Below are 15,906 nucleotides of genomic sequence, written 5' to 3' on the forward strand. Positions count from 1 at the left end.
AACTCCTGGTGGGCTTTTAGTGGATCCACTTTTATTCCTGCACTACAGTTCTGTGTGCTCATATCTCCTGCACTCTGGTACAATGTTCTGACTTGTGGATTCATGAGAAAAAGGCATATTTTGGACTCTTAGCAGGATGGCTTTATTAGAATTAACAGTCACGTAATACAGTGGAGGGCCATGTGCATCTTCCTACTTGTGTATCTGGCTAAACTGATTCTACTGCTTCCAACAGGTTCTTCCTAGGCACAGTACATATGCCTGACTGGGACCTTTTCTTCACACAGGGCCAGGAGAAATGTATGTTTGCCTGGTTTCATGAAGTCTGTGGGTGTAAATAAGTCCACGCTAAAACCATATCTAGTCAGTAGGCATCATTCACAAGTGCTAAATTCACTAAGTGAGGGGGAAGGATGTTCTAGAAGCCAGCAAAAATGTACGATGTTCCACAAATGTGTGGGTTCACCAGTGAGAGGAGATAGAGATGGCTCTCAGTTACCTTTTGTACCTTCCTTGAGCCACAGTCCAATCAGAATGTCCCCTTCGGGACCACTCAACTAGCCGCAGATCAAGCAAGGCAGAGTGTGAGCCTGTTTTGTAATGCTGAAGCGGGCAGAAGGAAGGGTTTGTGCCAATGGAGAGTTTCTCTGGGGTGGAACAATGCAAAGGGCACTTAATGAGCACTGGGGATCAAGCTGTGTGGGGGTGGTTGCTTTTATTTTGTTTTTCAGTGTGCAACCTGGTTTCATGAACGTGCTGCAGTGAAATATCCAGTTATCGGAGTACTACACTGGGACTCAGGACATGAGGAGCCTGTTCCTGGCTCTGCCACTCCCCTACTACTCTTTTTGAGCCTCAGTTTCCCTCTTTGACAAACAGGATAATGACACTTCCCTGCTTTTTAAAGCACTTTGAGATCTGGAGCTGAAAAGTGCTATGAGATCTATGTAGCATTCTTATTAATGGGTCTGCAGTTGCAAATGTCAGAACAGCATCCAAAACACCTTCAGCCACGTAGCTTAGAAGCAGCTGAGCTTGATGTGTAACCTCAGCCTGAGCCCAGCCCATTGCAGTGGGATTAGAGTCTTTCCATTGATGGGCTTTGGAACCATCCCCAAACCACTTCATGTTGACCGTGGCCATAAATAATACATGTGCTTTCTGAGTGCAGGTCTATGGAGAGTACGAGGCGGGGGAAGTGGACAAGTGTGTCAGGAGAGGCTGTTGTTAGAGGAGCCAGAGAAGTCTTCCTTCTTATTTCATCTCTTTTCCTTCCCTTGTTCTCTGCTTGTCCAGCAGCTGAGCTCTGTGGAGCATGGTGGGTCCCCAGCACGTCATCTGTTGTGACACCCTCTGAATTGCTTTGACAGTGATTTCTGCATTGGCTTTTTTACACATTGGATGCCAACAACAGACACCTTTCAAGGGACACCATTGAGGTTGCTAAATCCCCAAAATGACCTCCGTTTCCCCTCCTACCATTTGTCTATTTGCACCGTAATTCTGTGAGGCTCTTCCTGTGGTCCTAGCATAATGGGCCCCTGTTACGGGTTGAAGCCTCCAAGCACTACTGTAATAATGGAACACGAGCTTCTCTCTGCTGGATTGCACAGAGACAGTAGCCTTTCCCATGTGTTTAATGAGTCGCCTCATGTGTCATCAGTCCCAGAGTGTGTGTGCCCCGCAGAGTTATCCTGGGTGATAGCTAGGTGGAAGGAGCCCCTCCACAAAGACCTTCACGAACTACTGTGCCTCACTTGTCTGCCCTTGAAGGGGAATTGTGGGAAGACATTGGAGGACTATCATTACTGAGGTGATCTAGCCTGCATCTTCATTACACAGTGGGTGGGTTACCAGCCTGAGGGAAAGCAGCACCTGAGTTCTAGCCTATCTGCCAGCCAGGCTAGCTCATCTGGGCTAAAGCACCACCAGCCTTGGGTCCGAGGGTGCTTGTTTGAGCAGGACAGAGGGTTGGGGGGACACAGTGGAGATTCACCCTTACGGTGCTGCCTTAGTAGCCTAGCAGGTTCATTCTCATCTCACCTTTCCAGAACTGAAGGCATGGTGCTCTGGGGCCAGAAGCAGATAAACCTGTCTGGTAGTCCCTTCATGTTTAGTTTAAACTGATTTTTACCAGTAAAATGCTGGGTTTTATAATAATTTTAATTTGTTTTTTTCCAATTTTTCACCCTACTTTTGTACCATTCAAATATATATAAAAATACCATATTTTGTTAGGGGAATGCAATGTCGTACATGAGAGATATATTCCGGTAATACATTAGCAGTGTGTCTCAGCAAAGTTGCCTGTTAGTGTAAGCTTATGGATTAATCTAGAAGAGACACCCAAGAAACAAACAGGGCACTAACGCAAGCTTTGAAGTGTGCGTGCATGTGGACGTAGTGATGAATCACATGCTTACCACTCACAGGTTTTAAGCTGTTAGCCCGTAACGGTTTAAAGATCTGACACACTAACATGGGAAGAAAATGAAAATCTGTCTCAGCCCACGTTTCAGAACACAAGGCAAATTTAAAAACAAAACAGGAAAAGAGGATAAAGTTGAGTTATGTGCTGCAAATGGCGTGGCCCAATTATAAAATCCAAATATTTATAAGATGATCGTATTAAGTCTACAAAAGTAAATTGTTTGTTGAAATGAAAAGTTTTATCTGGGACTCAGAGATGCCTTGTTGGCTGAAAATCAAAGGTGGCACTGTGCTTTGGTTAAGTTTTGGTTCTGCAGCAAACCACACTGATGAATGGAATATAAAGTGTTAATCCACTGAATGCCCCTCCCCACATCCTTCTGTTAACAGACCCCAAGATCTATCCAGAAAAATTACAGTTTTTCCACTGATTTTCACTGTTTTTGTTGTTGTTGTAATCAGAAACACCAATAAACCTTTGGAGAAAATGTAGTAAAAACCAAAAAGGCCCCAGCTCTCTAACCCCATATTGGTGGTTGTCTCTTGCACCTGAGATACCACTGCTGCATTACCCAGGAAGGACTCTCTACATTGTACCTTTCTGGCGTGATTCAGCTTGGCTGTGGCATTCGAATAGGCTGTTTTCTTGTAAAACCCTATTAATGGAAAGTGATCTTTACATGCAGTCTGTGCTGAAGCTCGCAGGGTTATCTTCCCCCCATCTTGCAGACAGATGGCTTTAGATGGAGCAGACCTCTATGTAAATCCAGGGCAATGCTCTGCTACAGGCTATATTTGCAAGGGGACAAGCCATTTACATCCCGATAGGGAATCAGGCAGGCAGAAGTGTGCAAAGAGATTGGTTTCTGGCTGAAAAATAGCTGACATAATAGTGGCAAAACCCGCAACCCAGGACAGGGGGAAGAAGAGGAATAGTACAGATGCTTTTCTGTATAAGACAGTCATGCCATAAGTACACAATAGCGCATCCGTTTGCTTCGATAAGGTTGTTTTTCATAGTGGACGTTAAAAACCAAGGGCCCGGCACTCCCCTCGTGTAAGTGGCACAGCTTAATTGAAGTCAGTTGCTTTTAGGGTGTGACTCTGTCACTACTAGTAGTTTTTTTTGTTTTGTTTTGTTTTGTTTTTTAGCTTATACATAGTGCGTTTTATCCAGAAGGACACAAAATGCTTTGCACACAAATTCCCAGCTCTGCCCAAGTTCCACTTACCACAGGAATGGAGGAGAGCAAATATGACTTTAAGCCGGCTTTTGGCCTCCCTATGTTCTGTGGTCAGACCTGGCATAAAACAGAGCAGTCTCCAGGCTGCTCTTACACTGGCTACCAATGGCCATCCCAAAGCAACCTCCTGATCGCTCATCCCCACCCCGCCACATCCATATTCTGCATTAGTCTGTCAGAGGATGAGGTGCCCTCTCCTTGGGTTCCTGCTGCCACAGCACCAGATGCTTTCTGTACAACCTGCTTTAGAAACATTCGTTCCCCACAGCATAAGGCTTCCCCCGAAGCCTTTATCTATTAAGGCAGGGGAAGCGGGAACAACCTCACCTCTTTGGACTTCCTTCCACTTTTCTACCCTCTCCCACTTCCTGCCTCTCCTTTATCTGGTTCCAGCTTATGAGCTGCAAGCCCCACACTCAGTCCTGTTGTTCCATAAATAAGGAGCTTTTGGGAACTTGGGTTCTGTGTGTGTCTCACGGCTATTTGTGATTTATCACACCACCAACACCACTGTGTGTGAAATCCACAACAGCAGTGAGAATAATACAGTCTTGTTAGCTGCTCTAACTGGCCGTGTCTACACGTGGCCCAGACTTCGAAATGGCCACGCAAATGGCCATTTCGAAGTTTACTAATGAAGCGCTGAAATGCATATTCAGTGCTTCATTAGCATGCGGGCGGCAGCAGTGCTTCGAAATTGACGTGGATTGCCACTGCGCTGCGCGTCCAGACGGGGCTCCTTTTCGAAAGGACCCCGCCTACTTCGAAGTCCCCTTATTCCCATGAGCTGATGGGAATAAGGGGACTTCGAAGTAGGCGGGGTCCTTTCGAAAAGGAGCCCCGTCTGGACGAGACGCGCGGCGGCAATCCGCGGCAATTTCGAAGCGCCGCTGCTGCCCGCATGCTAATGAAGCGCTGAATATGCATTTCAGCGCTTCATTAGTAAACTTCGAAATGGCCATTTGCGTGGCCATTTCGAAGTCTGGGGCACGTGTAGACACGGCCACTGAGAGTTACCAGCGACTTGATCTCCACCTGAAGGGCTGGGGAAGAGAGTTGTGATGCTACAAGGCTCTTTTATCTAGCAGGCAAAAGGAACAGGGGAGCCAACAGTTGGAAACTGAAGCTAGACAAATTCAAACTAGAAATAAGGGGCAGATTTTTGAACAGTACAGGTATGAACCATGGGAGCAGCGTCCCTAGCTATGTGGTGGATTCGCCATCAGTTGAACTCCTTGAGTGGACAAGGCTGGAGATCTCTCTGAAAGACCTGCTCCAGCTCCATCACAAGTTATGGGCTTGAGGGAGAAATCATAGGGTGAGGTCTTCTGGCTTGTGTTGTACAGGAGGTCAGACTGGATGGCCTTTTACCTATAAACCTGAGACAGGCTGCCCCTCTCCAAAGTTGGTGAGCTCATAGCTGGCCTGCTGTGGTCCATTCAAGACACCTCAATATCTGGAAAGATTAAATGCTGGGGGTTGTGTTGAACCCAATATGGTCCTTGTCCATATTAGGCTCTAAGGTACTACCGCAATGCACAGAATAACCAGTAACCACAACAGCCAAAGCCATGAAGGAGCTGGTGGGGTGAACTTGTTAGGAAAGGCTGTAAGTGGAAAATGTCTGTAGCTCAGCGGAGTGAAAACTGGGGAATCTGATCTGCCTGTCAGAGGGAGCAAGCAGTCAGGATGAGTGGAATTAGATTAAACAAAGGAAAGGTGCATCAGAATCGTAGAGAAAGCCCCTTTCTAGCAATGAAGACTGTTCGGCCTTGTCTGCTCTGTGGCTGTTTAGCATTTCTCCCTCTGATGGCCCAGCTGTATCCATTGCTAACAAACACAATACGATTTCTTTGTATACTTGAACCACAGCGGCACCTAGAGGGCCCAGTTGAGATAAGGGCCCTGCTGTGCCAAACGCTGCACCGTATGCATGTTGTACGCAAGACTCTGGAGCCTGCCTTGTTTCACTGCAGATCTAACACCCTGGCTGCAGAAGGTGGGTTGTAAATAGTTTGGTGTTTTCAACTGGAGCAGCCCCTGGGAGATGCTGCTTGACTTGAAGAGGCAGGTCCTGCTCTCACTTGCACCTGGGCATGGCTCTGATCCCCCAGGATCTTCAAGCACGTATTGTCCCGTTAAAATATGGGGACTGCTCTGAGCTTGGAATCATAGGCTGGCTTGGATACACCACTGAATTAGGACTTAAATCTGGAGTACCTCCACTGAAGTCAATGGATTGATGCTGGATTGACACTGGAGAAGAATTTGATCCTTGGTTTCATCCACAGGTGGATTTCCTACTCTGGCCAGACTGATAGTGGGAGTTGGAGAGGGTAGGAGAGGAGACACGTGCTGGGGGAGGGGTGCACAGTGACATTAGTGAAGACAAAAGTAACTCCAATTCTCAAGCCTCCCCCTGCTTCCTGTTCACTTTTTGTGTTTGTTTTTCTCTCTTCCCTCTAGGAGATCTGCAATGATCCCCATCTCTTTGTGGATGGAATCAGTTCCCATGACCTGCACCAGGGCCAGGTTGGGAACTGCTGGTTTGTGGCAGCCTGCTCCTCTCTGGCCTCACGGGAATCTCTGTGGCAGAAGGTAAGGAAGTTGTTACACCTTTGCAAAGCTTTGGAGTCACCTCTTCAGGAAGTTAACCACTTGTCTCCTGAACAACATTTCTGTTCCTGTTGGAAAAGCGTTCACAGTTAGGCACCTGATAAAGAGCTCAGGCTTGATTCTCCTCGCATATAAATTGGTGTTAATCTGGAGTGACTCCACTGACCTCTGTCTCATCACACTGAAGCTGAGTATTTGGATAAAATCCTCAGCTGGTGTAAACCCAGGGTTCACATCACTCAAGGCCCTTTGCCATTTTTTTGTTTTAATGAATTAACCCCAGAACCAAGCTCCCACATGTAAGTTGTGCAATTAGAATCTGCATTTTATGCACCAAGTTACAAGAGGTTTGGATCCAGGGACTTGATTGGGCCCTTCTTTGTTTCCCTTTAATCACTCGCACATTATTTATACTGCACCCATTTCTGTAGTGTCTGAATAAATGCTCAGACACTGTGGTCCAGAGAAGTAGGTGGGGGTTCCCACCACAGTTTTAATTACATATGGGGATTCTACCATCTGAGATGTCAGGCCTGGCCTGACCTGGAGCAGGCTGGTGGAAGATGGGGTCTAACCCCATGGTCTGGTTAATATTACACAATTGCCTGTTTCTGTATTTGAGCATCCACAAAAGAGGAAGCTAAGTGAAGGCTTAAACTTGCCTAATTTGCGGAAAGCAAAGCAATCCACAAGACAGCAGGACTTTGTCACAGAAGCGGCTGAGAGCAGCTGCTCCCAGAAGACTTTCCCAGATGCCAGCAGCAGTAGGAAGCTCTCTCGAGGTGTCAGGCTGTAATGCCTGCCTTTACCTTATTTGCTTGTGCTGTGATGCAATGCGATGCATTTCTGACCCTCCTGCAGCACAGTTTGGGAAAGCAGATCCTGGTCTGTGGCCAGGATAGCTGGACTTAATGACCTCCTGAGGTCCCTTCCAGCCCTAGGATTCTAGGATTCTCCTCTGATTGCTGCTCCAGTGTGAATGTGATGAAGGGACGGATGTGGCAAGCACAAGGGGGAATTTCACGTGAAGCCGTTAAACTAATTTGGGAAAAATGGCCTGCTAGGAACATTCTGACGGAGGGAAGGAGGGAAGCTTTTAAAACCTGTCAAACTTGTAGAAAGTCATGACCCCCCTCCACCTAAAGATCTGCAGCCCCCGCCACCTCCAAAACACATGCCTATTTCTGGGCACATTCCTCTTCCTCCATCCCGTGTCCCATAAAACTGCCTGGCAGAGAAACCTGGGGCAGATTTACATCAGTTGAGGATCTGGCCTCAAATCTTGAGATTCTGTCAAGAAGCGAAGCGCATGGCCACAGACTGACTTTAGGCCGGTTGGCTTGAGCAATGCCGTTTTGTGTTTGTCTACAGAGTGAGATTTACACTCTGGAGCAGGCGTGGGCAACCTTGGCTAGTGAGTGGGCTGCATGAGTGGCCTTCTTCATCTCAGTGAGTCACAAGACTGTCATAACTGAGATAGTCTCCTGGGCTAGGACAGTTTTGCTAACTGTGCTTGCATACCAAGAATTTTGTGACATGTACTGACTGAACTGTAGCAACGCTTTGATTGGATGCAGAGGGAGCATATGCTCTCACAGTCAATGTAGTGTGCAACCAGCAAGCCCCTCGCTTCACAGGCCCTTACTTTATATGTGTGTCACTTTAGTACTACCAGGAGGACCAAAACTGTGTGGCCAGAACCCAGCAGAATTTGGCAACCCTGCATGTGGACAACTGGACACAGAATGTCGCATGGGCCAGGTATAGCACCTTGAGGCTGCGTGCAGCCCATGGGTTGCAGATTGCTCACCACTGCTCTGGAGCAATGAGCCTCACTTGTTTGATTCTTCGCTACTTCTTGTATTGTAAGTGGTGCCAGTTGCGCTAAGATGGTCAGGAGCTGTGTTCCTGCAGGAAGCCCCATGCTGCTCTGCTCTTCAATCCTTGGCAGTGGATATAGGTGTAAGGAGCCAGCCACTAGCCCTCTGTAGGTCAGGTGCTGAAATGGACAAGCACCGTTTGTCTTGGAATCTTAAAAGCATAGGTGGGACAAGGCCAGGAAAAAAGTTTTGCTTCATTCTGCCACAAACTCTGCAATTGAAAATGATGAACAGAGTCTGCTCTGTTCTACTCTAGCTATCCAGGTGCCTGCAGGTTACTTATCAAGGGTTGTTGTTTATTTATGTTCTGGTAGCACTTAGAGCCCCCAAGTGAGATGTGTGTGGCCTCCTACAATCATACAGTAAGAGACAAACATATATGCCCCTCCTCAGTGCTGTATGTGAGCATCTGCTGTGCTGCCGAAGGGCTATGCCCATTGAAGTCAAGTATTCAGAGAGCTTTGGATCAGACTCTGTGATACAAACACATAATCCGTAATAAGCTTCCTTTTTGTGCTGCTAGTAACCAAGAAGGAGCACAACCCTTAAACTTTCATGGTCAGCATAATCAAACCTGCTTCTGCCTGTAGCCACAACCATCAGTGGGTTGGAGCTCCACACTGGGGTTGTTTATTTGTTAAAGCATCCCTGCTTCCCGTCTGGCGGCCTAACAGAGCCGGTCACTCTGGGTAATCAATGAAGCCTTTGTAAGTTTTTTCCCCATTGAGGTTCCAGTTCACTGCCTCTCTGGATCTTTGTCTGTTTAATGCAAGATTGGGCTTTATTTCCAACTCTGAGGCTATTAAATGCAATATACAAATTGTCTTCCCCACTCACCATTTACTTCCAGCCCTGCCCTAAGAGCCGCTGAGCGAGTAGAAGTGGTGACCTTTAGAGAGCTAATTATTTCTGCTTGCCTGTCTCATTGCTGTTTCTCCCCTGGCATTTCTGTTCTGTTTGTTCATAATTTTCCAAGACCATAATTCCCAGGGGCTCCTGCCTCTTGTATTCTATTGTTTAGAGGGGTTGTATTCAGAGCTGGGGCATAGGCTAGAGTCTTCTCCCAATGCCAGCGTGAACAACGCAGCAGCATTCTACAATGCCAGCTGAAAGCACACTTCAGTATTGCAACTGATTCATAGACTGTAAGGTCAGAAAGGAACATCAGATCATTCTACGCTGATTTCCTGTAAACTACAGGCCAAAGAATTTCATCCAGTCGTTCATGTATCGAGCCCAGTCACTTGTGTCCAACTGAGCATATCTTCTGGAAAGGCATCTAGTCTTGATCTGAGACATTAAGAGTTGGCGAATCCCCCCTTTCCCTTGGTATTTTGCTCCCATAGTGAATTGCCCTCACTATTAAAAATACGTGCCTTGTTTACCACTGTAAATTGAAGCTGTGTTTTTGGGCCCTTGCTGTGCGGTATTTTAATACAGAAGGGAACTGATCGAACATTTGAGAGGCTCAGTGGACTTCTCTGTAGAAGGAGATGCTCAGCCCAGCCATGAGTAGTTGTAAGAGTGGTCCTTGCCAAAATATTTTTTATGAAAGCACTGAAGTCCTTTGATCCTTCAGCTCAGGGGACTGGAATGCCTTGGGGTCAGTCCTGCCAGCTGGCGGCCAGCTTTGGGATAGAGGTTCTGGAGACCTATGTTGTCTTTCCTTCTCTGCCCCGCCAGTGACACCTTTATACAGTTGGGCCCACTCAGTAGAGCTGTCAGCACACTCTGTCTCCAAATAGCAGTGAGAGGCATGGCCTGGGCGTGCAGGTATTATAGCCCTGGCCAAAGGAATTGGCTGTGAAGCTGAGGGGAGTAAGGGAAGGTGGGGATGGAGTATTGGACTGGGAGCGAGGAGAGCTGCGTTCTGTAACTCGTTCTGCCTGGCCTGCTGTGTGACTTCAGGCAAGTCATGTCACTGCTCTGTGCCTCAGTTTCCCCATCTTTAAAATGGCTTGTAATCCAGGTGTTTTGTGGCAGCACAGAGCACTAACTACAGAGGTGGCAGCGCAGAGAGCATGTGACTTTTCAATGAGAAACCAGATGGACCCAACCTGAAAAGTGGGATCTAAATCCCAGACCACAACCGTGGGGCAGTTTCCTCTCCACACCCAAATCTGATCAGTGTAACCCTGTCTGCTTATAAATGGGCGGACCCAAACCGTGAACTGTAGCACCCTCCAAAGTTTCAAAGTTGCAAGTTGAGTCCTTCCCTGTGGGCAGCAATCACTTATTTAGTTTTTCCTGAGGGGTCAGCATTTTCACAGCATTACACAAACCTTAAGGGCTGTGATCATCCCCCCTTACTTGTCACGAGTGCCTCCTTACTCCATCTTCTGTTGAAATCGGAGTGGCTGCATGAAAAGCAAGGGATTGTGGAGCATGAGTAAGGGGAAGGGTTGTGTCTTTTGTTCTTTAAACAGCAAAAACCATGTGCACAAACCACACAGGAGCAGCTGGATTCCCAATAATTGTGTTTGCACAAATGTGCCAGTTGGATTGGCTTCTGGCTGCTTCTGAACTGGAAAATGCAGTTAGCACCAGTAGAGGATTCACAGCCCGTTTAAAGGAATACTGCCCAGTTCCTGTATACGGCGGTAGCCACAAAAGCTTGTGCTCCAATATATGTTAGTCTGCAAGGTGCCACCGGACTTCTCATTGTTTTTGTGGATACAGACTATCATGGTGACCCCCTGACACGAAACTGAGTGAGTGCAGATATCATAGCAGTAAGAGTCAGAAAGAAAAGCAAAGCCCAGGCTTCTACAAACTCTTCCTTTCTAGGCTTTAAAAAAACACCAGGATCAGAATCAGACTCTGGGGCTGTGTCTACACTTGCCCCCTCCTTTCAGAAGGGGCATGTTAATGAGACAGTTTGGAAGATGCTAATGAGGTGCTGATATGAATATGCAACATCTCATTAGCATAAAGGCAGCCACCCACGATTCGAAAGTGCCGCTTTCAGAATGCACGCTGCCCGTGTAGACGGTAGCCTTTCAAAAGGACCCCCCTGACTTCGAAAGCCCCTTCTTCCTAAAACCAAATAGGGGCTTTCAAAATCAGGGGATGCTTTTGAAAGGCCCCTGGCTACACAGGTGGCATGCATTCTGAAAGCGGCACTCTCGACTCTCGCGTGGCCGCCATTATGCGAATGAGACGCTGCATGGATGAGAGGAAATGTGTTAACCTTGCTGTGAAAGCTCACTGAAAGAATGGGGTAGGGCTCTTTGGCTAGATTCTGCTTTGACACTGGTGTGACTCTATTGATTGACACCAGAGTGAGACCAGGGCTGGGTCCAGCAGTAGCATGGTTGAGGGTAAGCCCAGGTAAATCCAGTTCTCATGTGGGGATTATGGAGGCTACACCACTGCTGTCTAGGGTGTCCGGAGCTGCCTGTTGTATTGGATGAACACGTCTGTATTTTGCCTGGCATTGACAAGAGCATTAGGGGATGTTTTTCCACCGGGGCGAGCTGCGGACAAATTCCTCCAAATCCCTCCGAGTGAAACTGCCACCTGAGAGGCCTGTTATGGAAGTAATTGGGAAGCAGCTTCCGACTGGCTGAGCTGCCTTGGTGGATCACCTGCGTCATGTGCAATTCCCGGGGGTTTCTTCCTAGCAGCAGATATGGCATCACAGTGACAATGGCAGGCAGCAGCCTTTGGTTTTCTCTGGGCTGTGTACTGAGTGCTTGTGCTGCCTTAGCTTGTTGGAGCCCTGCTGAGCGTTCAGTTCCACAACCATCACCCACAGCCCCCAGGTGAGCAGGAGGGAAGGCAATGGGCCTTTTGCTCGGACTGCAACTTTGGGCCTTACAGTTTGGAGGTCTGGTCTGTAATTCTCCCTCTTTTTGTCTAGAGCAGAGGAATGTGGCGTTCCTCTGACCCACAGCAGTGCCTATCCTGCAGCCTGGTCACAGACAAACCTTACTTTGAAGCCACTGGGGTCAGATCACTGGCAGGGGAACATAGGGGAGCTTCTGCGCACATCTGTCTGGTTCCTGTCCTGATCACATAGCTGGATGTGCTTTCCTGCTGCTCGGATCATGTGGAGGCCCCTCCTTGGGGCCAGGGATCTGCAGCCAGCATGAGGAGAATCAATGTGTGTGGGCAGGTTGGCTGTGCATCCTCTCTGGAATCCCTGCAGTTTTTGCCAGACCTATTCGTGAGGCCTTATTTGGTGTTTCCAAAGCGATGGGGGCAGGCTGGGGTGCAGCTGCTGCCAGCTTTGCCTCACCATGGCCATTCGTTTGAGAGCGAGTCCCTCTCTGGTGGCGGGAGAGTTGCTCGCCCTGCTGGAAGTCTGTCTCCATTTCTGAGTCGGGTCTGAGCACAGGTGGCATGACACAGCAGAGCAGCCTGAGGTAATCCAGCCCTCAGATACTCACAGCAGCCTCTGAATACCCCACAAGCAGCCCTGGGCCTGGCAGGTTCCTGGAAATCCCCCTGGAGTTCATCAGCCAAGTACTCCGTTTTATAATGGGTTCTGCTAGTGCCCTCTATACCTCATGCATATACAGGGGTTTCAGCCTCTTTTCGTGATCTACACTTCCTCACCCCACTAATGTTGGAGGCTCTTCTCCTATAGGTTTTTGGGTTGTTTACCTCAAACTGAGCAGTGTGGGTTGGTTAGTTACGTTTACAGGCTGAACATCCACTGATGATGCAAAGGTGAAATATCCAAAGCTGGTACAAACTGTTGTCTGATGGTACCTGTCCACAATTCAGCAGCACCGAATGCAGCATTCTGATAGGTCACAAGTGTGAACCAGGATCACTGCTGTCTTGTGGCACCTCATCAGGGCCGTCCTTACCCATATGGATTATACACATCAGTCTAGGGCACCCCAAAATTTGGAGCACCACTGGGTCTTAATGTCCACCCCCTCACCTCTTCCTGTCCCTGTTCTGTCTATGATTTCTCTGGAGAGGATCTGGTTAACTTAAAAGGGAAAAAGCCTGCCAGAGCTATTAGCTGCCATTTAGCCTGTGAAAGAGCCATTCAAGTGGTAATGAAGCCATTTGACAGGCATTTGCCAGCCCCATGTATATACTGTCAGCGTGGCCCTGCTCCTTTGTCGTCGCTTTCTGGTTAGCTACTTCCGTTAAGGCGACATCTACATGAGTCCAGAAGATCGTCCTGCTCAGGGTTGACCTTCCAGCATTCAGTTTTGCACATGTGCTGGGGCGCATGAAATCAGCCACCCAGGGGTGGCAGTCGATCCCTGTACTCCCCGCGAGACACAAGGAGTGAGGGATGTGGATGGGAGAAACTCCCATCAGCCTTGTTCAATAGGAGCAGCCAAGTAAGCCAAGAGCAGATTGATTCTAGTCATGCAATTGCTGTAGCTAGTATTGCATATTTGGTCAATTTACTTTGCCTGGTGTGGACATAGCCTAAGCCTTTAGGCCTTTGGGCTCAGTTAGTTTAGTTAAGAGGTTGTCTTACACACTTAAGGCCTCTAGGTTTCTGAGTGGCCGCACAACTCCATAGCTGTACATCACTGAGCACGTCTGTATAGCGATAGCAAACTAGCTGGCTGCATCGGAAATGTAATCCTGGGGTTCCATTCCCCTGTCTTTTTATTTTCTCTTGGCCTTCCAAATGAGTGTGCTCTGGGACAGATGCCACTGGGGACAGTTTTGCTAGGCTGGGCCCACTGGAGCTGTCCAGTGGGAGCCAGGGATCCCAGAGCTAGCACAGAGCTCTCCCAGGATTTGAGATCAGAACCACTAGCAGTTTCCTGAGGAGGACTTGGGGGCAAATCCTGAGTCCCAGTGGAATGATCCATGTTAAAACGCCACAAGAAGCTACCACTGAGTATCTGCCCTCTGAGTCCTCTCCCTAGCCAGCATGTCCCCAGGAGTGGTAATCCCAGACAGATGGGGGCTGCATCCACGTAGGTAACTGAGAGCAGAGCTTGACTTGGTGGAAATTCTGACTCTTAACCGGATTCAACCCTGCATCACTTCCAGAGTCAGAGGCAAGCAACACAAACCACGCTTGTGTGGGGAGAGGCCTGTGAGTGGAGACCTGTGGCTTCAGGCCACGTGGCTGCTGAAATGGCTCACACTGTCTGCATGCTTCTAGCGTGCCGTTTAAACATTGCTTGGATGTTTATACTTTGCCAGCATTTCAAAGGCCCACCGGGGAACCCCTGCCCAGCCAATGTATCGGCCCGGCCGCATCTGTCCTTGTGTGCTTGCCAAGCAGGTTGGACTGACAGGTTACTAGGTAAAAGACCCGTTGCAGTTCAGAGTGTGCCCTGCTAGTTCCCTGTGACTAGCCCATGAAGCTCAGCTATCGAATGTTCCCCAGGGCAACTGAATACATTTTTAACTTTGAAGCCTCTGGGTAGTATGGAAAGTTGTTCTGCGAGGTGCTTATTTCTGAGCTGGTAAACAATCTGAGGACAGCAGGAAGGTAGTTGGGGATTATTATTAGACCTTGCATGTTCCTTGCTGTAGTGCTATCACCATGTCCCCGTGTGCCAATATTCCCTCTAATTTTTTCCATGCATGTGCGGGATAAATTTTGTTATGTGCACTGAAGCATGCGTGGATGTGCTCACCAGTAGAAACACATGTTGCTGGCTATGGGTGCTCTGCTCATCAGCTGGGTGGCCTTAGAAACCCTCCTCCTGGGTGCCCACCCAGTGTTCAGCTTACAGGGACCACTGCTGTGTGCAGCCGTTAGAGACCTTGGAGTTTTGGGGAGAGAGGCAGACAGGTCAGTCTCTGTCATTCACAGTAAAAGGAGCCTGACCGAGTCTTGGGTCTCTGTCACTTTGTATACTGAGCTGGGTGCTTGTCACCTTTTCAGGAGTCCATTGCTTCAGGTCATGCACCGAGCACATGCGTACCCATTGGGGCCCACAGTGGTGGCCATATGAAGTTGTGCCCTCGAGCGGTGAGGTGGTGTGGCTGCGTATCACTGCCGGGCTGCTGTGAGGTGGTGCGGCAAGGCGCCGTGTCGCTCTTTGTATCAGTGCACTAGGATAGTAACAGAACCTCCTGTTTATACAGCGCCTTTTGTTTCATGCTCCCAAAGTAGTTTCCAAATGGTAAGTCCCCACCACAGCCGCTAACTTCGTGGGTGGTCTGTGGCTGGGGAGAAGAAACAGCAGCAGGCTCCCTCTCAGCACCTTCCCCTCCCACCCAGCACCTCCTCCTGCTGATCAGCGCCTCCCGCCTGCTGCGCGTCAGCTGTTCTGTGGCATGCACAAGGTGCTGGGGAGGGGTCAAGGGCAGGGCAGGCTGAGGGGAGGGGTGGAGTGGGGGCAGGAAAAAGCATGGTAGAGCACAGGCAGGGCCGGAGGGATAAGGTCTGGGGCGGAGCATCCCTGGACACATTGTAAAGTCGGCACCGATGAGTCCCACAGCTCTCCCATGTGCAGAGGCCACAGCAAGTAGAACTGGGAATAGAAGACCCCAGGCGTCCTCACCCTGATCCAGTTTTGCAACCATTACATGCCCCCCAGTCATCTAAACACAGGATCCCGGGTTAGTTTCCAAGGTGTCAGGACAGACCTGTGGAAATCTGGGCTATCCCAGGCTGCTGCTAGAACCGCAGGTGTACATTCCTCCAGCCGAGTCATAGTTTTTAGCCGTTGCTCTGTGGGGTGGGGGAGTTCTCATTTGTTTGGCTCTAGCAGGGGCCCTGGGAGGTTTTAGGGAGCATGGGAGCCCTGGCTTCCAGGAACCGCCCCCCAGCAACTGTAAGAGGGAGTGCA

General features: G+C 48.9%; 1 protein-coding gene across 1 annotated transcript in view; it reads left to right on the top strand.

The window, feature by feature from the left end:
* Positions 1-15,906, top strand: part of CAPN5 (calpain 5) — a 115,556-nt gene that overhangs the window by 67,741 nt on the left and 31,909 nt on the right. The window contains exon 4 of the mRNA XM_074981180.1: positions 6,141-6,272. Within this exon, the coding sequence (XP_074837281.1) occupies positions 6,141-6,272 (132 nt within the window). The remainder of the gene's footprint in view (positions 1-6,140; positions 6,273-15,906) is intronic.

Source organism: Carettochelys insculpta, chromosome 1 (genome assembly GCF_033958435.1).
Source record: "Carettochelys insculpta isolate YL-2023 chromosome 1, ASM3395843v1, whole genome shotgun sequence".
Classification (NCBI taxonomy): domain Eukaryota; kingdom Metazoa; phylum Chordata; order Testudines; family Carettochelyidae; genus Carettochelys; species Carettochelys insculpta.